The sequence below is a fragment of the Dama dama genome, chromosome 13 (assembly GCF_033118175.1).
Source record: "Dama dama isolate Ldn47 chromosome 13, ASM3311817v1, whole genome shotgun sequence".
NCBI lineage: Eukaryota > Metazoa > Chordata > Mammalia > Artiodactyla > Cervidae > Dama > Dama dama.
Window position 1 is genome coordinate 36,635,952 of NC_083693.1, and position 26,447 is coordinate 36,662,398.

A 26,447-nucleotide genomic window follows, 5' to 3' on the forward strand; every position below is an offset into this window, starting at 1 on the left:
CCTTCAGGAGCCCGCAGCACATGCATCCTTCACAGTGAGATGCCAAGTCCTGTGAGAAGCTCTGTCCCGAGGCGGGGCTGGGGTGGGCATGAGGGTGGTGATGGGGTGGGATGGGCCTTCCTCCCATCCCCTATGCCCACCTGAAGGAGGCCAGCTTTCCTCTGTTCAGAGGCCAGGCAGAGGGTTTGCTCTGTTCATACAATGGGGACTGGTCAGAAGGGCTGGGCAGGCTGTCCCTGTGTCCCTGAAGGGGACCCACAGCACGGCCCCCTGACCCAGTGTCTGCCGCCACCTCCCTTTGCACAAAAGCATTAGCATCTCAATATACAAGCTGAGACTGACTTGAAAATAATCCAGCAAAGGGCCTGGATGAAATAGGACCAGCCAGTGTCGATGCTGTTGAGATGGATTGGGGTATACAGGGTTCCTTATATAGTCTTTCTACTTGGGCACATATCTGAAAATGTCAAAATAAAAATTTAAAGGAAATTTCTCGATATTCTGTAGGAGAGGAGGCCCCCAGAAGGAAAGCACCCCTCCCTCCCAATGCCTTTTCAGGATGTGATTAATGGTTCCTCTCACAGAGGAGGAGGTGTTTACAAAGAAAAGATTTGTGGGCTTTTTTCCTATTTCCATTAATATTTAGTACATGTCATTATCTCCAAGTCTAATCACTTAAAGAAGAGATTTTAAATAATTGATTACTACAAAAGAGGAGGCCGTCTTTTTCACAATCCATCAAAAGCCGGAAAACCTCTTCGCTTAGTCCTGATGTGGAGACATAAATACATTAATGCGCATGCCGAGAAGCGCGCGCACACACAGATCAATAGACACAAATTCGCTCTGGGTACTTTGCAGAGGGAAAAACCATCATCCTTGTCCCACCTCCAGTGTAGCACACCCCCTTCCCAGCACAAAGCCCCAGTCCCCTTGAGACAGGGCTCCAGGGGCACCTCTTCCTTCCTTCTTTCATTCAAAGAAACACCTATGCAAATAAATATGATCACCATGCAGAGTTTCACAATCACCAAGACATGCAGAAAGGTAACATTTCTGGAACTCGGATGAGCTACGTCTGGCCATGTGATCACATCTATGTGTGCGAGTGTGTTTACCCGTTTGGAGACAGCACCTGTGTCCGCACTCTTTAAAATGCCCATGTTGGTGACATGTCCTCCAAGAAGGCACGACAACACAGACAAACAAGAAGAGGACAGCCCATGAGCGAGCACCTGCAGAGGCGGGAGGCTGGCTGGCGGGAGGCCGATGCCTTGAAAGCACTCATGGCTCCGGGGCCACACGAGACAAGATGCCACTTACCACGAGGGACAGGGGCCGCTTCCAGGAGACGACGCCGATGAGGCCTGACAGCAGCACCTGGAAGAGAGAACAGGCCATGAGGAGCCGCCAGGAGACTTGTCTGGAGCACAGCACGGGCGGAGCAGTCATGGTGGAGGGTTCATCCCTCCTACAGTCATGCCTGAGGCCACCACTCAGGGCTTGAGGTGACCGGCTCACAGGGACGTGGAGAGCAGACAGGCTTTCTGATCGAACCTCCCCAGCCTTCTCCTCAAGTCCTGAGAGACATGTGCCGTGTGATTCAGCATCACACAGAGCACCGGACACACTGCTTTGGGGATGGTGGTGAGGTCCCCACTCTCTGGTCACCTGCCACCCGCATGGAAGCCCGCAGGCCCAATCTGCCCTCCCTCACCTGGGCCCCTGCCCCTGCAGGGGCCTCCTCTTCACTCCTGCCCACCAAGGAGACTCCCATACTTCTCACCGTGGCTCTGAGCTGCCTGCCCCTGGCCCCGCCCATTCTCTGGCCCCCTGACCCACCAAGCATGTCCCCTCAGGACATCCCCCGCAGCCCCCCATCCACCCAGGCTCCCCTATGTCTGCTACCTCTCAGGAGAATCATTCTCAGCTCCTGGCCCACCTTTTTCCTGGGCTGCCCCCCCAGGCCCACATTAGACCCACGCTCCCTGCTGTCCACATTCTCAGTCTCCTTATGTCCAGGAAAGGCCACCAGATCATGGAGACACAGCTGCTCTTCACTGACTGCAATCTGCCTTCAGGGGGGTCACTAAATGGGACAAATGGGCTGTCCCTCCTTGACTTTCCATGGAGGACCTGGGCCAGGCTGGAGGGGCCAGGATGCACTTGCCCCCTAGAATTTCAAAAGGACTGAGCCCCAGGCTCGGAGGAGAACACGCAACTGAATGGACCCACAAGGTCCCACTGTTGACAGAGCCCAGTTCACCCCCGGCACCTTGGCACAGAGCAGAACCAAGTCTCATGTCCAGTAGCCTCCAGGCATCCACTGAGCGCCACGCTGGTTTCAGACATCCAGCAACACCCAGAACAGTGGTCTCACATGAAAAACATTAAACCTTAACCACACACACAGATAAGAATGAACTAAAGAGCTTCAGCGTGCGCTGCTCCCAAGCCTGTCATATCTGCCTCCTCTCTGCAGTGCACACGCTGCTTCCACACACAGCCGATGCTGCAAACATTACCAACAGCCGTGTTCCCACCTCTGAACCTCCTCATTCCGTGATGCCCCAGCCCAGCCCCCTCCATCACAGAACTGCGGGCTGCTGTAACCCAGACTCTCCCAGGCCAGGTCTCCATCACGCCTCTCCACGTGCTTCTGAAGCCGCTTACTTCCCTTCTCGCCCCACACTCCACCTCTCAGAACCTGCTCTGGTGCCCAATGCGTCCTCCTCCATGGACACACGACTCCCCCAGGTCACGTTCCGATGGTTAAGCTGGCATTCCTCCTAAGGGCACGCTGCTGAGACTCACTGTCACTCCATGCCCAACAGCACAGACCCTGACCTCTTATCTCCACCTCCAACCTTCCTCTGGAGTGTCCACATTTCTGCCAACCCCGCCATCCTCATCTTAGCCATGGTAGGACCCTCTGTTCTGAGGCTGGGTCTGCTCTTCCTCTCAACACCTCTCCCCTCTGCCTGCACTGGCTTTCAGGATTCACCCACCTGGATGGGGGCACTCCGCCACTTACCTACCTCTGCCCCCCACTCACAGGAGCCTTGCTGGATGTCTCCACCAGGTGCACGTCACCTTCCTGGCTGGACCAGATAATCCCACATAGTCTGGTGCCTGATCCCCCACAATCACTGCCCAAAGGGACCCTCCACTCCTGTCCTGGTCATTGTGGGCACCAAAGTCACAGCATTTCTCAAAGGGAACCCCTGTGGGCTATCTCCCCTTCACACTCAGCACTCCCCTCCTGTTGCTGGCCCCCTGCCTCAGCCCCACCCTTTCTCTTCCCTCAGATGATGACCAAGCTCTGGGGGCCCGGCTCTGACCCCACCATTCCCCCCAGGATGGGACCTCCAGAGTACCCTCTGTCTGCCCTTCATGACAACACTGACTATGCCCAGACTGAGCCTGGAGGGAGGCTGAATGTTCTCCGACCATCTCCCAGAAGATGTCCACTTAAGCTCTGCCTTCTCCTTCCCATTCTAATAGGTGAAATCTCACCTGTCCTCTGAGACACGGCCCAATACCTACTCACCCAGGAAGGGCCCAGGAATTCAAATGAACCTAGGGGCCCCACTGAACTCTCCAACCACCCAAGACCCCTCAAGACCTCTCGGATATGTGAAGACAGAACTCCTTCATCTTCTAAGATGAAGCTGCCGAAACTATCAAATCTCTACAGTGACTAGCCCACTTACAACAAGGATGTTACCGGCCTTCCAAAGAGCAAAGGTTTCTAAACACAAAGGAAATTAACAGCACTTATTTTAGGCCACAGTAAAAATTCTCAGCTTTTCCTATCTTCATCATGAAGTCATTTTTTCATTTATTTGGCTGTGCCAGGTCATGGCTGCAGTAAAGGGGGTCTTTGTTGCAGCATGCAAACTCTTAGCTATGGCATGTGGGGTCTAGTTTCCTAATCAGGGATCAAACTTGGGCCTCCTGCATCTGAAGCACTGAGTCTTAGACACTGGACAACCAGAAGTCCCCGTAGTGAAGTTATCATTCTCACAAATATACTCAAATAATTTTACTTCCAGCAAACATGAACAATTTGGCTTAGTCAGTATAATTTACATTTCTGAATGTTATTAATACTATAATTAGGAATGGATCCAAGCCCCTATACAAAGGCAAAGAATAAAACCACCACATGGAGTGAGGCAGGCAGATGCTGACTTTGTGTAATGCCGTCCCCTTGAGTGTAAGTAAGGTGTGCTATCCCATGACCCTCCCCAGGGACAGCATCCTGAAATAATGTTGCCCTGGTAACACCCTGACTGCAGCCTTGTGGGACCCTGGCCAGGTGATCCTGCTAAGCCATGTCCAGACTCCTGACCCTAGAGATCTGTGAGATGATAAATGGGTGTCATGTTAAGTTGTGAAGTTTGTGGTAATTTGCTCTGCAGAAGAAAATGAATTATTATTGACTGAATGTCTGTGTCTCACCAAACCCATATGGTCAAGTCCTAACCCACAAGGTGCTGGTACCTGGAGGTAGGACCTTCAGGAGGTGATCAGGGTTAGGCTGGGGCCTCATGATGGCACAGCAGGATTATACGAAGAGAAGGGAAGGATCTCTCTCCATACGTACATACCGTGGAAAGGCCACATGAGGCACAGAGAAGTGAACTGTCTACAAACCAAGAAAAGGGCCTGCCGTCCACAGAACCTGACCATAGCAGTATCTTGATCACAGACTTCCCACCTCCAGAACTACAGGAAAATACATTTCTGTTTAGTTGACCTGGTCTATGATATTTTTTATTTAATCTTTGTTTTATGTTGGGGCATAGCTGATTTTGGAGAAGGAAATGGCAACCCACAACAGTATTATTGCCTGGGAAATCCCATGGACTGAGGAGCCTGGTAGGATACAGTCAATGGGGTCACAAAGAGTCAGACACAACTGAAGAGACTAAAACAAGGAAACATAGTTCATTTACAATATTATGTTAGTTTCAGGTATACAACAAAGTGATTTAATTGTACATATACACATATCCGGACTTCCCTAGTGGCTCAGAGGGTAAAGAAACTGCCTGCCAATACCGGCAGATGTAAAAGATGCGGGTTCAATCCATGGGTCAGGGAGATCCCCTGGAGAAGGGAAAGGCAACCCACTCCAGTATTCTTGCTTGGAGAATCCCAAGGACAGAGGAACCTTGGGAGCTACAGTCCATGGGGTCACAAAGACTCAGTCACAACTGAGCGACTAACAAACACACACATACAAATATCCATTCTTTTTCAGAATTTTTCCTATATAGATTATTACAGTATATTGAGTAGAGTTCCCTGTGTTTTACCAGTAGGTCCTTGTTGATTCCCTATTTTATATATAGTAGTATATACATATTAATCCCAAACTCCTAATTTATTCCTCCAGCAACGTGCCCCCCCCCCACCAGATTTTTCCTCTTTGGTAACAAAAAGTTTGGTTTTGCTATCTGTAGGTGTGTTTCTGCTGTGTAAATAAGTTAATTTGCATTATTTTTTTTGTTCTACATATAAGTGAGATCATATGACATTTATCTTTGTCTGACTTACTTCACTCAGTATGACAATTTCCACGTCAATCCATATTGCTGCAAATGACATTATTTCTGTATTTTGTTACTCCAGCCCGACCTTACTAATACACTAACACATCCAATGAACATGAGTTTTAGCAAACTCTGGGAGATGGTGAAGGACAGCGAAGCCTGGCGTGCTGTAGTCCATGGGGCTGCAAAAGTGAGACAGGACTGAGCAACTGAACAACAACAAAAACAAACACATCCAGGGTAGGATGCTCTTTTTTCCCTAAACATCCCCTCTCCTTCCGTGTCTGCTCCCAGGAGGAGTGGATGTCTCTGCTCTCTGATACAGAAACACTGGCACCAGCTCTAATAAGGGCGGGGGGAACACTGGAGTGGGGAGGAGACTTTCCAAGAGCAGATGCTAGCCTCCCCCTCCCTGAGAATGGCTGTTCCCATCCCCATGGCAATGGGGGGAGTGCAAAGGGGGGAGGAAACCATATCTCTGCTGGTCTTAGCTTGAACTACTGTTTGCTCAGTCCCAGTAACAGGCAGGATGGTGCTCTGCCATCTCAGTACTTTTGCAGGTTTACTTCATCCCACTCCTGTGAGGAACAGTATCCTGCATCTAGCTGGCCTGAAACCACCACACCTCCTGTAACCCCTGTCCCATTTAAATTGCTAGGATTCTTATTAGCAGTCTGCGGTTTACAGCGACACTGAACAGGGTCAGAGAAGAGGAACAGACAATTGAGTAGCTGTGAAAGCAAAGCCGAGGAAACTATGAGAGACATGAAGCTGCTCAGAGAGGAGGGTTAACTCTCCCAGCACCTGCGAGGTGCTGTGAGGACGGACGCCAACTGGCTCTCCTCTCCACTTCCTCACCCAGCATAACAGAGGAGAGATAAAATTAGAAAGAACTTTCTGCTGTTGAGAGTAATGAGAAGGGAGATGAGACCATGAGAAGCAGCAGTATCTTCAGAGTAGAAGTCCTCCTGTTTGACTGGTGCTGACCCGGGACATGAAGCCGGGAATAAATGAGGCCTTTACATTTTGTCTGGAAGACTAAAAAGTTTCTTTGCTGCCTAAAATCAGGAACTTCCTCCAGATCTTCCAATCGGGTTCAGAGGCAAATGGTAATGTGACATTTCAGGTAGTGAAGCAAGTCCTTCCAGAATGCAGACCTGAGAGCCAATTAAACTATTTCACAAAACATATGGCTGGCTGCCCAACAGCTACAAGTGATACAGATTTACCACTAAAGAGCCATCATTCACATGTCTGGAGAAAGACGTGTTGCAATAAGGGTACAGATAGTATTCTGAGCTGCCCAAGCATGGGTGCCCAATTGCTAAGTTGTGTCTGACTCTTTGCGATCCCATAGACTGTAGCCTGCCAGGCTCCTCTGTCCATGGGATTCTCCAGGCAAGAATACTGGAGTGGGTTGCCATTTCCGCCTCCAGAGGAATCTTCCTGACCCAGGGATTGAACCCGTGTCTCTTACACACCCTGCACTGGCAGCTGAGTTCTTTAACAGTGAGCCACCAAATAAGCAAAGCTGTCAGTCGATGACAAAGTTGCCCCGTGTAAGAAAAAATGTGTAGCATCATATAAATATTATAAATAACTCACAAGTCAAAAGAAAATCAGAGCTGAGATACACACCACATGTTCTGCCGCAATGTGTGTCTCCTAGATGCAAATCAGCTCCTCTGTGTGTGTGTGTGTGTGCGTGCATGCATGCATGCACGTGCAGGCGCAGTCCTATCTGACTCTCTGCGACTCCATGGACTGTAGCCCACCAGGCTCCTCTGTCCATGGGATTTCCCAGGCAAGAACACTGGTGTGAATAAGCCATTCCCTTCTCCAGGGGATCTTCCTGACCAAGGGATGGAACCCTTGTCTCTTGCATCTCCTGCATAGGCAGGCAGGTTCTTTACCACTTGAACCACCCCAGGGTATCAAATTCACGTGTCTCGCCTCTGCCCATAAGATGCAGCCTTCACTGGTGCTATTTACTCTGAAATTAGGGTAGTTACTAGACCTAGTACTAGAGTTTCTTATGCGATTAGTTAGTAAATGAGCACATATATTACTATGACACTTCTTAAAATAATTTAAAAGTATTTTTAAATAAATTCTGTAATCCTATGTATTTTATTTCATGAATTTAAAACCCTCATTCTGAGAAGGGCTCCAAAGGCTTCCAGAGACTGCTCTGCCAACAGTTAGGAACCCTGAATTTATAAATTGATTTAGTGCAGATCTTTTAGTGGCAAATCCTTTTTTTTTTTTTTTTTGGTTTATCTGTAGATTTCTTACTTGACCTCATACTTGGAAAATAGTTTAGCCGGATACACAATCCTAGCTGGACAGTTTCTGCTGTGAAGAGTTTGAAGATGTTACTCGACTTTCGGGCTTCCGCTGTTGCCATCAAGGAGTTGGCTGCTGTCACACTGCTGGTCCTTGAGAGCTACTGCTGCTCTGACTCTCTGAGGATTTTTAAAGCTGTCTCCCTGCCCTTGGGGGTCCTGAGGTTTTTGCATGGTATGTCTATATATGCGGTTTTTGTTTTATAATCCTCTTTGAGATGTACTATGTCCTGAAGGTGCCTCCCAGGTGGAGTAGTGGCAAAGAACCCGCCTGCCAATGCAGAAGAAACAAGAGCTGTGGGTTCGATCCCTGGGTTGGGAAGATCCCCTGGTGGAGGGGATGGCGAACAACTCCAGTATTCTTGCCTGGAGAATTCCAAGGAGAGAGGAGCCTGGTGGGTTACAGTCCATGGGGTCACAAAGAATCAGGCACTACTGAAGTGACTGAGCATGCATGCACATGCTTCTGAATCTGTACATTTATGTTTCTCATTAGTTTGGAGATTTTTAGCCAACATCTCTTCAAATATCATCTCTTCTACATTCTCTCTGTCAGGGACTCCGACAGCCACACCCTGATCCTTCCTACTTCATCCTCCAATCCCTTACTTCTTCTTTCACCTCTTCCACACCAGTGTTGCTCAGTATTCCATTCTGAATAGTTTTTTCAGGCTATTTTCCAAATGACTAATTTCCCTGCTGGCCAGCTATTAAACATGTGCATCGAAAATAGCACAGACCTAAACCCAACCAGGATCCTCCAGCTCAAAGTGGGGGCCCTGGTTGACCTGCAAAACCTTAAAAAGAAAAGAAACTAGGCTAATGCCAACCATGGACTTCCGGGTGCTTCTTTATGTAGCATCATCATGGCAAGAGCCAATCAACATATCTGTGGTTTCAGTTCAATTCAGTTGCTCAGTCATGTCCAACATTTTGCAACCCCATGAACCGCAGCACACCAGGCCCTGCCCTGTCCATCACCAATTCCCAGAGTTTACTCAAACTCATGTCCATTGAGTCGGTGATGTCATCCAACCATCTCATCCTCTGTCGTCCCCTTCTCCTCCCGCCTTCAATCTTTCCCAGCATCAAGGTCTTTTCAAATGAGTCAGTTCTTCACATCAGGTGGACAAAGATTTGGAGTTTCAGTTTCAGCATCAGTCCTTCCAATGAATATTCAGGACTGATATTCTTTAGGATGGACTGGTTGGATCTCCTTGCAGTCCAAGGGACTCTCAAGAGTCTTCTCCAACACCACAGTTCAAAAGCATCATTTCTCCAGCACTCAGCTTTCTTTACAGTCCAACTCTTACATCCATACATGGCTACTTGAGAAACCATAGCTTTGATTAGATGGACCTTTGTTGGTAAAGTAAGGCTTCTGCTTTTCAATAGGTTGCCTAGATTGGTCATAACTTCTCTTCCAAGGAGTAAGCATCTTTTAATTCCATGGCTGTAGTCATCATCTGCAGTGATTGTGGAGCCCCCAAAAATAAAGTCTCTCACTGTTTCCATTGCTTCCCCATCTATTTCCCATGAAGTGATGGGACCGGATGCCATGATCTTCGTTTTCTGAATGTTAAGCTTTAAGCCATCATTTTCACTCTCCTCTTTTACTTTCATTAAGAGACTCTTTATTTCTTCTTCGCTTTCTGCCATAAGGGTGGTGTCATCTGCGTATCTGAGGTTGTTGATATTTCTCCCAGCAATCTTGATTCCAGCTTGTGCTTCATCCAGCCCAGCATTTCTCATGTCCTCTGCATAGAAGTTAAATAATCAGGGTGACAATATACAGCCTTGACGTACTCCTTTCCTGATTTGGAACCAGTTTGTTGTTCCATGTCCAGTTCTAACTGTTGCTTCCTGACCTGCATACAGATTTCTCAGGAGGCAGGTCAGTTGGTCTGGTATTCCCATCTCTTTCAGAATTTTCCATAGTTGGTTGTGATCCACACAGTCAAAGGCTTTGGCATAGTCAATAAGGCAGAAGTAGATGTTTTTCTAGCATTCTCTTGCTTTTTCTATGATACAGCGGATGTTGGCAGTTTGATCTCTGCTTCCTCTGCCTTTTCTAAATCCAGCTTGAACATCTGGAAGTTCACGGTTCATGTACTGTTGAAGTTTGGCTTTGAGAATTTTGAGCATTACTTTGCTAGTGTGTGAGATGAGTGCAATTGTGCAGTAGTTTGAGCATTCTTTGGCATTGCCTTTCTTTGGCATTGCCTTTCTTTGGGATTGGAATGAAAACTGACCTTTTCCGGTCCTGTGGCCACTGCTGAGTTTTCCAAATTTGCTGGCATAGTGAGTGCAGCACTTTCAGAGCATCATCTTTTAGGATTTGAAATAGCTCAACAGGAATTCCATCACCTCCCTAGTTTTGTTTGTAGTGATGCTTCCTAAGGCCCACTTGACTTCGCATTCCAGGATGTCTGGCTCTGAGTGAACGATCACCCCATCATGATTATCTGGGTTGTGAAGATCTTCTTTGTATAGTTCCTCTGTGTATTCTTGCCACCTCTTCTTAATATCTTCTGCTTCTGTTAGGTTCATACCATTTCTGTTAGGTCCATATCATTTCTGTCATTTCTGTGGTTTAAGAAGAATATATAATTGGAGACCAATTACACATGGAGACCAATTACAATTACACAATGATATTTTATAATATGCTCAGTAAACAAAGGGCTTCTCAGTTCACAAAGAGATCAGTTACATTAATAAGAAAAAGGAACTACTCAACTGGAAAAAATGGCAAAGGATTCAGAATAGGAAATTCACATTTTTAATGGACAATAAACATATAAACGGATGCTTAAGGCTACTCCGATTTTTTTCAGAGCAAGCCAAAAGATAAACATTTTTATCAGTCAGACTGCCAATAATTTTTGGTGAAGTTTGATTGAACCCAGTGGTGCCAAGGACAGAATGGAGGGTGGGGGAGAGTTCCTCTTGAACATTATGGATGTTGGTATAATTTGATGTAGCCTCCCTTAGGGCAATTTCATAAACCTCTCAAACTAGACAATGCACATACTCATGCTCAGTGATGGCAATTTAGCCCACGGAGCCCAATTTAGCTCTGGCAGCATATGCTGGAGATGTGCCACTGCAGAAACCTGTAACCAGTGGGTTAATATAAAGGGCTAGTTCAATAAAGCTTGATATTTATATATAACATGAATACACGCATTATGACATTTGAGGTAGCTCCGTGCATGCTGTTGTGAGATGCTGTCAGAGATAAATAACCGACAAGACACAGCCCAATGGGTAGAGAACAAATCCCATTTGTGTAAACAGAAAGGAGCGGATGCTGGTACATACAGAAACAATTCTATGGAAGGAAAGACAAGAAACCTAATGATGAGAAACTGGATTAGGGAAGAGGAGAAAGGATGCCAGCTTTTAAGTATGTAACTGCTGGTGACGATGATTTTAACCTACGCATGAATTATGTCAGGAATATTTTAAGCTTTGCATACAGTTGGGCTTCCCTGGTGGTTCATATGGTAAAGAATCTGCCTGCAATGTGGGAGACCCAGGTTCAATCCCTGGGTCAGGAAGATCCCCTGGAGGAGGAAATGGCAACACACTTCAGTATACTTTCCTGGAGAATCCCACGGACAGAGGAGCCTGGTGGGCTACAGTCCATGGGGTCGCAAAGAGTTGGACACAACTGAGCGACATTCACTCAATCACTCACTCTATTATTTTTCATTCTGAAAATGGGAACCAATCTGGGTTTTTGGCAAGAGGGCACTGCTTGTCTTTCAGGTCCTTCCCAAGTGTTGCTGTTAAGTCTCGTTATGGAAGAACATTTAGTGCCACTCAGAAAATTTCACAGCACATAAATGGAAAAGAAGAAAAGGAAAAGCAGGCTACACAATGGTTGGGAAGGGGGATGAATTTCCCTTCTATTAAGTAAATAAATACACATGCTGACATGCAAACACACAGAAGCCAGCACCAAATCCCAAGACACCTGTGATTATCTCCCGAAAGTGGGATTCTAACTCCCTCCACGTTATTTCAAAACCATGTTTTATACAGAAGACAGAAAACACTTTATTGAAACTCAGGCTAACCATGGCTGCTTCTGCCTTCTTGGGGCAGTGGTGGAGGGCCGGGGTACACCCATGTAAGTGGGAGGTAACCCCTGCCACGTCCTCTTCCTCAGGTCGGACAAGTGGGTGGGGCCAAAGTCCAGCACTTACACTTTTGGGCCCTTTGATTACAAGATATGTCAAGGTCTCTGTGGTCTTATGACTGAGTGAAGGGGGCAGGAAATCAGGATCCCAGCACTGTGTGGGGGCCCAACGCAGACTCACAGGTGTGTGTGTAGAGCAGGAAGGCCTGGTCTCCCAAGTGAGGGGTCAGCCAGGTGGCCATGGGCAGTTCCATGTGGGCTACCCCTCCGTGATGAAGAATGATGAGAATTTACGACATAAATGCAACTTCCAATGCATGCTTGACCCTCCTGACCCCTTGTTTCTCTCAGCCCAAGTGGGAAAGAAAACACCAAGTGGGCAGTTACATTGCCTAGTCTGGCAAAGAGTATTTTATGAACCATCAGACCCTGATGCTGGGAAAGATTGAGGGCAGGAGGAGAAAGAGGTGACAGAGGGTGAGATGGTTAGATGGCATCACTGACTCAATGGATATGAGTTTTAGCAAACTCTAGGAGATGGTGAAGGACAGGGAAGCCTGGTGTGCTGCAGTCCACCAGGTTGCAAAGAGTTGGACACGACTTAGGCACTGAAGAACAGTAACATGAACCATTTACAAATCATATTGATTCTCTTCTTTTAGAACAGATTATCCTCTTTACACAACAATAAAAACAATGTATTTGTTGATACAGAACATTAATTCCATTAAAATCACATTACATGTAATGAAAAGCTATCAGAATATAATTATGCAAGCGAATTCACAGATTCACATCAACTTTTGAATCCACTGGAATTACAATAGGACGCAAGCCTGTCTGGCAGATAAATTGCTCCTCTGTTTCCAGATGATTATGAATAAAGGCCACTGTGCTAATGTTATAAACCATACATGCTATTTGTGCAAACTCCATAACCTAGTACTGTGCCTTCAAGGTGCCTTGGCCTGGGTTTTCCCAGGGCAAGAGGCTGTGCTCCCAAATCCTTTTCAGTCAACCCCACCCCGAGCATGGGCCCTTCTTGGAACTCCTGCCTCTGCAGCCAGTGGACTGGACCCTGCAGGATCTCTGACTTCCTGGACACTCGCAATTGCCCCTCACAGCACCCTCTGCTGCCCAGACCTGTCCACTGCGGGGCCTGCAGGCTGCCCTCCTTAGGACCTGGGCGGATGCCTCCAGGTGCCCCTCTGCCTTCGGGCCAGCCCTGGCCCTTCTCGCCACTCAGGATGCACCAGAGACCTGGGGGCCAAGAGAGTCTCCTGTCCTGGAACTTGGTGAGGATGGGGGAAGAAGAGGCAAGGGGACTTAGGAGTCTGTGAGAGGCCACCAGAAGTGCTCCTTGTGCTGCTGACCATCACATGGGTGTATGTGAGCACCACCCCCACTGATGACCGTCCAGCTGAGCTCACTCTCACTGGGACCCTGGGATCCCACCAAGGCCCCTGGCCCTCATTCATGGCTGACACCCACCCATGGGTTTAGACCCTTCAAGGATCCCAAGCACAGGCTGGGGGACTTGGCCAGCTGTGCTGTGCTGGTGGAATGGAGGGAAAGCTCCGGGCAGATGCAGTGACATCCCAAGAGGGCCAACACCCCTGATGCCATCTCCTTCCATCCCCAGGTGGCTCAGTGGGTAAAGAACCCACCTACCAATGCAGAAGAGAAACACAGGTTCCATCCCTGGGTCAGGAAGATCCCCTGGAGGACAGAATGGCAACCTACTCAGTATTCTTGCCTGGAGAATCCCATGGACAGAGGAGTCTGGTGGGCAATAGCCCACGGGGTCGCAAAGAGTAGGACACAACTGAGTGACTGAGCATCCATCCCCACTGTCACCGCCCCTCCTGTGACTGGCCCTGCGTCTCTTCCTTCAGAACTCCCACATCTGGTCAGCAGTGGACTTGGGATCGCTAAGTTCAGAGAAACCCCTTCCACACTCATTGTCCCATTCCTGCCTTTCCAGAACACTCTCTTGCCTAGGCTGCCCCACCAGACCCGCACCAGACCCCCACAGCCACCCTTCAACAGGAGCTCCCTTATCCCCTCCCCCAAGCTCCCTATCCCCTCCCCGCTCCCCAACACACCATCCTTCCAGCAATAACTCACTCTCACTCTCTCTTTGCATTTAAAACCCTTCTCCTGGCCTCTCTCCCTTGTGGGTCTCCTGGAAAGTGCTAGAAAAAGACATCATCCAAAAAGGCACATATACCCCAGTGTTCACTGCACCACTATTTACAATAGCCAGGACATGGAAGCAACCTAGATGTCCATCGACAGAGGAATAGATAGAGAAGATGTGGTACATATATACAACAGAATATTTCTCACCCATAAAAAGAATGAAATTGGGCCATGTAAAGATGTGTGGATAGACCTAGATACAGTCAAACAGAGTGAAGTCAGTCAGAAAGAGAAAAACAAATGTCATATATTAACACATATATATGGAGTTGAGAGAGAAGTGGTACTGATGAACCTATTTGCACAGATGTAAAGAGAACGGACATGTGGACAGAGGGGTAAGGTGACAGTGGGCTGAATTGAGAGAGTAGCACTGACATGAATACACTGTCGTGTGTAAAATAGATAGCTAGTGGAAAGCTGCTGCATAACACAGGGAGCTCAGCTCAGCGTTCTGTGATGGAGCTACAGAAGTGGGATGGGTGGCAGGGGGTGGGGGGTAGGTCAAGAGGGAGGTGATATATACATACATGTATACACATAGCTGATTCATGTTGTTGTGCAGCAGAACTAACACAACATTGTAAAGCAACTATACTCCAACAAAAAAACAAAAAACCTCTACCAAAGAAACTATTCCACACTGAAATAAGACTGTCAGACTGTTTTAAGTTTCCAGGCCTACATGCAGTTATCTGAGTAAAGCAAAGAAATTTCCATGTGGGCAATATATATAAGTAGTATATATTATCTTGCAAATATAGCTCATGGCTATTTTCCATATAAATCATCTCATATCAAGATTTGATTTTCTCTAACAGCTCTAGTCTAAAAAGAAGAGTTATGAACAGGAGTAAAAAAGACACATGCACTCACTGTTTCTTTAATTGTATTTTCTGCAAAACTCTGCTGTTCTATTTTTAATATTTGATTACAGCATCAACAGAGCTATATTCCACAAAAGCAATTATGTTTTGCTCAGCAAAAAATCAGAACAGAATAATATGTGGCATACTAACAACTGCAAGAATAGAAGCAATTTAGAACATTTTGGAATAATGATTGGGGTAATTTTTCAGGATTTACAGCAAACACAGTTTAACAACACACTATGCATGGAGTCTACCGCAATGTTTAAGTTATGTGCTATACAAACCAAAAATGCACAGAGCGCCTACTATTTTATCAAAAAAATAACAGCACTTGAAACACCTAAGGTTTTATCTCACAATTCCTACTCATCAGCTCTCTCTGTGTAGAAAAAGCAGCATTTAACTTAAGGTGCTTTCCTTTTCTTTAAGGGCTTTGTCTAAAGGTCTATCAAGTAGTGAAGTGGAATTGTACAGCTAACACAGGAAAGGCAAACAGGTGGCAACCCCCTGCCCTATGACCAGAGAGACCACACTGATCTAAGATGGCAGTGCTCCCAGCAGACGCCACCTCAGGATCCTCGCCAACACAGTCTTCCAGGTGCCATGACTCAGAATTCGTGTTGGCAGGTCACATCTCGCCTACTTGAAGGTCCTCAGTGAACAGGCGGAGGCAGTTAGGGGGTGCCCCTAAAGGCAGTCATACTTGCAGAGGTCTTCCACGTCCAGGCAGCACAGAGGGGTCAGTGTTCTCATCAAGAGCAGCCTGAAGGGCTTCCCTGGTGGTCCAGTGGTAAAGAATCCGCCTGCCAATGCAGGGGGCATGGGTTCCATCCCTGTTTTGGGAACTAAGATCCCACATGCTGTGGAGCAACTAAGCCCGTGTGCCACAAATGCTGAGCCTGCACTCCAGAGCCCGTGCTCCATAACAAGAGAAGTGACCGCACATCAGCTAGAGAGTAACCCCTGCTCACCACAACTAGAGAACACCCAAGCACAGCAACCAAGACCCAGCACAGCCAGATAAAGTTAAAAAAAAAAAAACAACAAAACAACGTGAAATCTAGACAAACTATGGAAATCAACTCCTTGAAGCAGCTTCAAGCAATGAAATTCAGAGATGCCACAGGAAGGAGAGACCCTCCCTGCTGAAGGGATTCCAGCCTCCGCAGCTTCTTTCATCCTACAGACACAAGCAGGAGCCCTGGCATGACTGGAGGAGACCTGGGGTCCAGCACAGGGTTGGCTTTCCCCTCTGGTCAGGTTTCAAATTCCGAGGGCAAAAGACATGAATCTTAACCAAAGAGCTACTGAAAGCACAGTGAAGACAAAGATTTGTAATCTGGAAACCCCAGAGGGCTGTGAAGAACACAAAAGACTCTTGTCTGGAAGCCCTAAAAGGTCGGTGCTCAGAACAAGATGCGGTTTACCTGGGCTGCAGACCAGCTTTGATGCAGCAGAGCCTGGACGGTTGAAGGTGGTGGCCACCAGGTAAGGAAGTCAGCCAACCAACTTCAAAACTGCTACCATGCCCAAGAAAACAGAGAAAAAGATGAGCATGATAAATGAGAAGAAGACTTTCACCAGGCAATTCCAGTCTGATGGAACTAAATGGAACTAAAAAAAAAAAAAAAATACAGTATCTAAAATCGATAACTCAACAGAAGGGTGTGACAGAAAATGAGACACAACAGGAAGATGGGACTAGTCAACTAGAAGACAGGTCGATTAAAACAGACACCCAAACTAAAACAAAAAGCAGGGAGTTTGGAATGAATATGCACATGCTGCTGTATTTTAAATGGATAATCAACAAGGACCTACTGTGCAGCACAGGGAACTCTGCTCAATGTCATGTGGCAGCCTGGACGGGAGGGGAGTTTGGGGAAGAATGGATACAAGTATATGTACGGCTGAGTCACTTTACGGTCCACCTGAAACTATCAAAACACTGTTAATGAGCTATACTCTGATATAAAATTACAAGTTAAAAGAACAGTATTATAGAGGAAGTAGAACATAACAAAAGGCCTAACATTTGTGATTCAGGCCCCAGAAAGAGAAAACAAGAATAGGGTGGAAGAGAGAATGGCTGAGAATTTTCCAAAACAAACAAAATATCAAATCAGCCAAGCGGGCTTACTACAGAGACAGACAGACAGACTACATAAAAGAGAAAATCTTAAAAGCAGTAAAGGGTGTATTTTGACACACACACATTATCTTCAAAGAAGTAACAAAAAGACTGAAAGTCATTTTCTAACAGAAATTATGGAAACCACCTTTAAAGTTCAGAAAAAAAAATAACTGCCAAGGTAGAATTCTATAACCAAGAAAACATCCTTCAAAAAATGAAGATGAAATTAAGACTTCTTCTAACAATCCAACAGAATTTGTCACCAGCAAAGCTGCACCAGCAAAAAGGAAAGGAAAATGACCCTGAGGGAAGCCAGATACACTGGAAGGAATAAAGACTGATGAAAGGGGTGAATGAATACTGACTGCAGCCAAATCTTGGATTCTCTGAAAATGACAAGTGGTACTGACCAGTTAGTCCTAAAGGAAATCTACCCTGCACATTCAGTGGAAGGCCTGATGCAGAAGCTCCAATTCTCTGGCCACCTGATGTGAAGAGCCAACTCACTGGGAAAAAGACTCTGATGCTGGGAAAGATTGAGGGCAGGAGGAGAAGTGGATGATAGAGGATGAGATGGTTGGATGGCATTACCAACTCAATGGACAGGAGTTTGAGCAAACTGCAGGAGATGGTGAAGGACTGCAGAGATGGTATGGTGCAGTCCATGGGGTCACAAAGAGTCGGACATGACTGAGCGACTCAACATCAACAACAACAATATACACAAAATATATAGCACAGGAAAGGAAACAGTTCAACTGTGAATAACTGGGCCTCCTCCAAATGTGACCTTGGACTCTCTTTTTAATTCAAAATCCATATTTAACACTGGGCATAACGGTTTCTGCACTGCATACTCTACGCAGGGAATGCTGGCACAGGAGATTACAGTGGGAACTCAGAAAGAGATAGGATAGAGTGCTTTTTTAAAATTGAAAACCTTTCTCTGACTATATAAATAACATACACTCATGTTGCTGAATTTACATAACATGAAAAATTATACAGAGGAGAAAATAAAATTCACCCATACTACCACATCGAGAGAAACCAACAACAATCTTTAAGTGTATTTACCTTGCTTTTTCCTATTCACAAGGTTCATTTTATTTTATTTTAATAAAGACTTTGCTCAGAGTACAGTTTTACATTTAGAAATATACCGTGGACATCCATGGACACTAATCCTCCAATGATAGAGTGTCTCGTTCTTCTAATTCTACTGTACATTCTATTTCTACCATCAAAACCCACCAGACAAGATCTATCAACTTTTTTATTAAGGCATATTTGAGTTACAATATTATGTTAATTTCAGGTGTACAACACAGTGATTCACAACTTTAAGAGGTTATGCTTCATTTACAGTTATTTAAAATACTGGTTATACCCCTGAGCATGTAACCTTTAGCATGTTCATGCCTCTTTTCCCTGGTGACTCAGGTAGTGAAGAATCTGCCTCAATGCAGGAGACTCAGGTTCGATCCTTGGGTCAGGAAGATCCCCTGGAGAAGGGAATAGCAACCCACTCCAGTATCCTTGCGTGGAGAATCCCATGGACAGAGGAGCGTGGCAGGCACAGGCCATGGGGTCACAAAGACTCAGACACGACTGAGTGACTAACAATTTTGCTATTTTGGTCAAGTTTTCTATTTGTTTGTTGTTTCCTTTTTCTACTCATTTGAAAATTACACATCTATTTGCTATTCAAATTTTAAAATACCTATATGAAAACATATACCTAGCATGTGTATGTCAGCGGCACATATACCCATAAGTTCTATGCAAGAGGCAAGATGTTCTACTCTATCAAACCTCCCAGATTTTATTAAACCACCACAACTATTCAAACTTAATTCTGTACTTTAATTGCATCCTGCCGCATTATTTTTACCAATGCTTCCCTTGACTTATCTTTCATTGATAACTTTTTCCATTTGGCTTATGCACATCAAGTAATTTCTTCTTTTAGATGTGGCAAAGACTGTGAATCTATTCTATTTCTGACAATAACTATAATTTGCCAATTTATGAAAATGAGCTTGGAAATTTTACATATAGAAAGCCTAGAGCCACCAAGCTTAAAAATCTTATTCCCTCTGCATGCGTGCTAAGTCGCTTCAGTCATGTCTGACTTTGCAGCCCCATGGACTGTAGCCCGCTAGGCTCCTCTGTCCATGGGATTCTCCAGGCAAGAATACTGGAGTGGGTTGCCATGTCCTCCTCCACTTATTCCCCCTAAAAGAGATTAATGTTGTTGCATCACTTCCTAGCACTGGGTTTTTTAGGGTTTTATCCTATTATTTATTTATTTATTTATGTTTATTGAATTAAGTTGATTTACAATGGTGTGTTAATTACTGCTGTATTGGTCTTGAAGGTTAGATTCTAGGATCAATGTGTTTTTTTCTTACCTTATGCTTATCTTTGATTTTTTTTTTAATTGCTAAGATTCAGAAAAAATCAGAACTGAAACACCTACCCTCTGCCTACCCAATGCTTGACATCTACTCGCCATGCCCCTCAGGTCTTTCCTCCCAACTCCCCCATCTTTAGCCCAAAGGACTCTCCACAGTCTCACTCTCTCATCCAGGTCTGCTTACAGGAACCATGTCAGGTCATGTCTACAGATTCTGCATTTTACCCTCTTCTGTGCTCTGTTCCTGCTCTCAGATCTCACTGAGGCCAGGAGTCAGAGCCAGGATGAGCTTTCCTTCCATGTCTCTGTTTCTCTGTGTGCCCAAATCCTAACCCCAGAGGTTAGCACACGACATGACTCTGACACTGACAAGCACTTCAAGACGCCCTGCGTCTGAGCACCAAGCAGTCAGTGTGACGCCAGGAGGAGAGGCCACGCCTAGGACACAGAAGCAGAGAAGAGCTTGAGGTGGGGACCAACCCCAGCACTGCGACTCATCCTGCCTTGGGAGTGAGTCTGGCAGGGAGGCCGAAGAAACCTGTGGACACGTGGCTCCCAAGAGGGAGGCAGGGTGGACACTCACATGCAGCGGGGCTTCGTTCTTGTTCTTGGACCCTGTGTGATTCATTTGGTTGTTCATTGCAGCACTATTTACAATAGCTAGGACATGAAAGCAACCTAGATGTCCATCAACAGGTGAATGGATAAAGATGTGGGACACATATACAATTGAATATTACTCAGCCATAAAAAGGAACACATCTGAGTCAGTTCTGATGAGGTGGATGAACCTAAAGCCTTTATACAGAGTGAAGTAAGTCAAAAAGAGAAAAACAAATATATATTAACGCATATATATGGAATCTAGAAAGATTGGTACTGATGAATCTATTTATAGGGCAGCAATGGAGACAATAAATTGTGGAAAATTCTGAAAGAGATTGGGAATACCAGACCACCTGACCTGCCTCTTAAGAAACCTGTATGCAGGTCAAGAAGCAACAGTTAGAACTGGATATGGGACAACAGACTGGTTCCAAGTAGGAAAAGCAATACGTCAAGGCTGTATATTGTCACCCTGATTATTTAACTTCTATGCAGAGTACATCATGAGAAACGCTGGGCTGGAGGAAGTACAAGCTGGAATCAAGATTGCTGGGAGAAATATCAATAACCTCAGATATGCAGATGACACCACCCTTATGGCAGAAAGTGAAGAAGAACTAAAGAGCCTCTTGATGAAAGTGAAAGAGAAGAATGAAAAAGTTGGCTTAAAGCTCAACATTCAGAAAACTAAGATCATGGCATCCGGTCCCATCACTTCATGGCAAATAGATGGTGAAACAGTGGAAACAGTGGCTGACTTTATTTTGGGGGGCTCCAAAATCACTGCAGATGGTGATTGCAGCCACGAAATTAAAAGACACTTACTCCTCGGAAGGAAAGTTATGACCAACCTAGACAGCATATTAAAAAGCAGAGACATTACTTTGTCAACAAAGGTCTGTCTAGTCAAGGCTATGGTTTTGCCAGTAGTCATGTATAGATGTGAGAGTTGGATTATAAAGAATGCTGAGCGCCGAAGAATTGATGCTTTTGAAGTGTGGTGTTGGAGAAGACTCTTGAGAGTCCCTTGGACTTCAAGGAGATCCAACCAGTCCATCCTAAAGGAGATCAGTCCTGGGTATTCATTGGAAGGACTGATGTTGAAGCTGAAACTCCAATACTTTGGCCACCTGATGTGAAGAGCTGACTCATTTGAAAAGACCCTGATGCTGGGGAAGATTGAGGGCAGGAGGAGAAGGGGACGACAGAGGATGAGATGGTTGGGTGGCATCACTGATGCAATGGACATGGGTTTGGATGGACTCCAGGAGTTGGTGATGGACAGGGAGGCCTGGCGTGCTGCGGTTCATGGGGTTGCAAAGAGTCGGACATGACTGAGCAACTGAACTGAATTGAATGGAGAAGTAGGGGCTTCCCAGGTGGTGCTAGTAGTAAAGAATCACCCTGCAGTGGAGGAGACATAACCGATGTGGATTCGATCCCTGGGTTGGGAAGATCCCCTGGAGGAGGGCATGGCAATCCACTCCAGTATTCTTGCCTGGAGAATCCCATGGACAGAGGAGCCTGGCAGGCCACAGTCCATGGGGTCACAAAGAGTAAGACACAACTGAAGTGACTTAGCATGCACACAACGGAGATGCAGACAAAGAGAACAGACTTGTGGATACACAGTAGGAAGGAGAGAGTATGAAAAAATTGAGAGAGTAGCCCTGAAACATACACATTGCCATATGTAAAATACACAGCCAGTGGGAGTTTGCTGTGTGACACAGGGAGTTCAACTCGGTGCTCTGCCTAGAGGGGTGAGATAGGGTGTGAGGTGGGAGGGAGGGTCAAGAGGGAAGGAGGGGACTCCTGTATACCCAAGGCTGATTCATGTTGACGTTTGGCAGAAACCAACACAATATTGTAAAGCAATTATCCTCCAATTAAAAATAAATTCAAAAAAGGAAGGAAATCCGACTTTTCTGCTACGTTATTCAAAATGTGTCTATGTCCCTGTAAACACTCTGTGTAGGTTAATTGTGATTCTTCTAAAGTTTCCATTCTTTCCAGGCCTAAATCCTTTTCCCACAGCTACTTTCAAATAAACAAACTTTCAAAAAAAAAAAACGCCAAGAACCAGGCCACCAATACATTGGCCACTTAACGTGAAAGCCGACTCATTGGAAAAGACCCTGATGCTGGGAAAGATTGAAGACAAAAGAAGAAGAGAGCAGTAGAGGATGAGATGGTTGGACAGCATCATCAACTCAATGGACGTGAACCTGGGCAAACTCCAGAAGATGGTAGGGGACAGGGAGGTCTAGCACGTTGCAGTCCATGGGGTCACGAAGAGTTGGACATGGCTAAGTAACTGAACAACAACAACAACAACAAAGGACTTCAACTACACCACAATTCGTGAGAATCCCAGAGTGGGGGGCTGGGGATGGAAAGGTGGAACACCTGAGATCCAGCCTTCAGGCCGTCTAACTGGGTGTTCCTTAGGTGGGGCCCAGTTGAGCAGTTTCTCCAGCTACTGTAACCTGTTACCACCAACTTAGAGGCTGAAAGCCCACAAGCGCATCACCGCACAGTCCTGGAGGCGTGAAGTTCAAAATGGGGCAGTGGGGCTGCGTGCGTACATACGAAAGGTTGGTCCAGCCTCAGAGGTTGCCCTCCCTGATCCCTGTTCCCACCCTCACCCTCCTCCTCTGACTCTTCTGCCCCCTCTTTCCCCTCTGAGGACCTTGTGGTAAGATTGCCCCCACCCCTGATAATCCAGGAAAACCTCCCCATTTCTAAATCCACAACTTACTCCCATCTGAAGAGCCTCTTTTGCCGCAGCAGGTTAACACATCCACGGGTTCTAGGGACCGAGACACAGACATCGTGGGGGCAGGGGCGTCATGCTGCCCACACACCCTGGAATCTGCAGGCTTAACAAGAACCAGCAGAACACATGGTGAGAAGTACCAGACTAGGGTCACTACCTCGTCACAGGAGTCAGTTCTTTCAGGACTCTCTGAGCCCTCTTCACGGAAAAAGGGAAAAACCGTGATGAGCAAATTGATCATAATACAAGAAGAATTTGCTCAGTCTTGTTCAATGGTTTGCGAATCCATGGATAGCCCACCAGGCTCCTCTGTCCATGGGATTCTCCAGGCGAGAATATTGGAGTGGGTTGCCATTTCCTTCTCCAGGGGATCTTCCCGAACCAGGGATCAAATTTAAGTCTCCAGCATTGGCAGGTGGATTCTTTACCACTGACCCATCCGGGAAACCCACAAGCAGAATACTCCCTGGCTATTTATTAAGATAAAATACTGCAGTATGCACCTAACTAACCTACTTATAAAAATTCATAAGTGAAATATCAAATAAGAAAAAAGACACGTTTAAGAGTCAGTGGAGTAAAATAATAATCAAACCAAAAACCTGGGCTGTGATATTTCCAGGGTCACTAGAAGTCCTTTGCACAATGAAACCAAAAGTCTTACACATTCCTTCTCAGAGCTTTCATACTAGGCTTTTGAACAGCTAGACTCTCATACACTCAGAAAATATAATTTCTGAAAGCTTCACTTTTCCATTTCTCTTAAGCTTTTTCACCGAAAGGAAAAAAGTAAAATTTCTGAACTGTTCAAACATGTTATTAGGAAACAGAATTTTTAAACAGCCAGGGTTCTCAGTCCATGCCCGTACTCCAAATGTGTCACTATTTATTATAAATAGCACCCAGAATTGACAGATTTTATAACGTGGGAGTTTCCTGGACTGTCATTCATCAGCTGATGTAAAAGTTAGCGTAATGAAAATGTCAAGAAACAGCATCACATTTAGGAACCATGAAACACAAAAATGGAGCTGTCAGTCATCCTGAACACTTGCCAAATAAAAAGTTTTAAATAGAGTCATGGGTCATCAGAACCACACGCCACAACGTCTACTGCACAGAGATGCACCAGGATTATGGAAAGAACCCAAGATTTGTCAGGTGGTCGGTCACATTGGATCACATCACACTTGCTCTCAAAAGATACACTCAGGTCTCTTTTCACGTGAGCTGCCAAAACCCCAGTTTCCTCTCCTTTGTGCTTTCTCTGTGGAGGTCTGCTTTTTGGGTCTGTGCATCCTATGTTAAATCTGGGATTTTATATTTGTGTTTAGTGTTTATTCACTCAGTCATGTCCAACTCTTTGCGACCCCATGGATTGTTGCCTGCCAGGCTCTTCTGTCCATGGGATTCTCCAGGCCAGAATACTGGAGTGGGTTGCCATTTCTCTTCTCCATAGGATCTTCCCCATCCAGGGACTAAACCCAGGTATCCCACACTGCACACAGATTTTTTTAACCATCTGAGCCACCAGACTCTATTTCCCATTTAACTCCTTAAAAATGTCATCTTCATTGGTTCAGCCCATTCTCCCTTCTGTCCTGATTCTGACAAGAGCTGGTGGGAGGGACATCAAGCAGTTTGTGATTGACACTGACAGACAGACAGCAATGATCTGAAATTGTGCTTCCTGAGAAGGCAGCAAGGAACCAGCTAAAGGATGCCAACAGGACTCAGTGATATCCACATCCTACCAGGCTGAGGGCACCTCCATGATTGGGGCTAAGAGGTGAGGGAAGGAGGCCAGTGAAAAGGGGCAGAATGAGGGGTCACCCAAACCAGCTGGGCTGTCTGAATGGGGCCAGAATCCCCACCCGCCCAGACTCTCAAATCCTGTTGACATATATAAACCATTTTTGCTAACATTATTTTTAGACCTAAGCAACAGCAAACTCATCAGTTTGACTACAATCTTATAATCCTTGGCATTGCAGCCTGAGGAAAATCAGTAAATAAATTAAAAAGTAAAATAAATCTTATAAGCCTATTTTCACACACACACAAAATTATACTGCAATGTTTATAAGGGCAAGGAGTAGGAGGTGGAAGCAAAGATCAATCCATTCTCCTCTCACTCCAGGCCTAAGAATCCTCACTTTCGATTCTTCAAGTTAATGAAATGAACACAGACCACTCTGATGAGGAGGTCTGGAATAATGGAATCGTGGTGTGTTTGCATTTTCTTTCAGTGTGAACGGGCTAGTCTGATAGTTAGACAGACCGTGACAAATTGCAGGAGATTTCATCCTTTGTTGCTCGGAAATGGCTCCCTGGCTGTAATAAGCTGTATCATCGCCAAGCGCACCTAGCTTCAAGTGAGGAGCAGAGAGGATTGTGTTAAATATGAAATTAGTGACATGTTTTCTCAGTGCCTCAACCCTAATTCTAAATTAAAGACTCCTGTCAACTCGAAATAACTCCTGAACATTCATTCCTATTTATAACTGAAATTGGAATTTTTTTGCCATTAGGATAAAGCCCACCTCCAGCCCTGGGCGCTGGTCCTCCCCACCGCTCCCCCTGCCCTTGGCCGGACCAGTCCCTGAGCAGGCCATTGGCGCCGGGCTCTCCCATGGGTTCCTGTTCTGCTTCTCAGCTGCTCACCTGTCCTGCTTGGGATGCTCTGCCCCAAGGTCTCCTTGCTCCACCCTCATCTCTTCGCTACCCTGGTCTCCCCTTAACCCTCACCTCCTCCAGAAAGTTGTCCCTGAGGGACTGCTCCAGTGACATCATCCTCCCGACTGCACTTCCTCATACCTGGGTGAGGGGGTCTCCAACTGACCTGCTCCCGTACAACCGTAAACTCCACTGGAGCCAGGACTCAGTCCCTGGCACACACAGTGAGCCCTGGGGCCAGCGGCTGACCGAGGCTGCAGGGGTCACCACAGCATGCCCCTCCTCCACAAATGGGCTGGCAAGGGCACAGCAGCTTCACCTACAGGGGCCTGGGGGGAGCCTGCTCCACCCCAACCTCATCTTCCCTCTTCTCCTGCACCCCCAGCACCAGCCACGGTCCCCCAGACCCTGAAATCCTTGCTGTTGGGAGAAGCACCCCAGCCGGTGGGCCTGGAATCGGTCACTCCACTGCTGGTGCAGCACTGGCCTCCTGCCTCCTGCCCCCCACCCACGTTATAAACAAGTCTCAGTCGCTTCCCAGCTCCCCAGGCCAGGCGCCCCTGGGTTGTGGCACCCTATGTGTGGCAACCACTGGGACCCCTCAGCACCAGTGGCTGTGTCTCCCCAACAGCATCCAGGTGGGGATCTCCCTATCCCAGTGAACTGGGCCTTTGGGTGCATGTCCACTGCAGTGAGTGACCAGAAT

General features: G+C 46.4%; 1 protein-coding gene across 1 annotated transcript in view; it reads right to left on the reverse strand.

The window, feature by feature from the left end:
* ENTREP2 (endosomal transmembrane epsin interactor 2) overlaps positions 1-26,447 on the reverse strand; it is a 235,219-nt gene that overhangs the window by 118,793 nt on the left and 89,979 nt on the right. Inside the window, exon 2 of the mRNA XM_061159101.1 lies at positions 1,324-1,380. Coding sequence (XP_061015084.1) covers positions 1,324-1,380 — 57 coding nt within the window. The remainder of the gene's footprint in view (positions 1-1,323; positions 1,381-26,447) is intronic.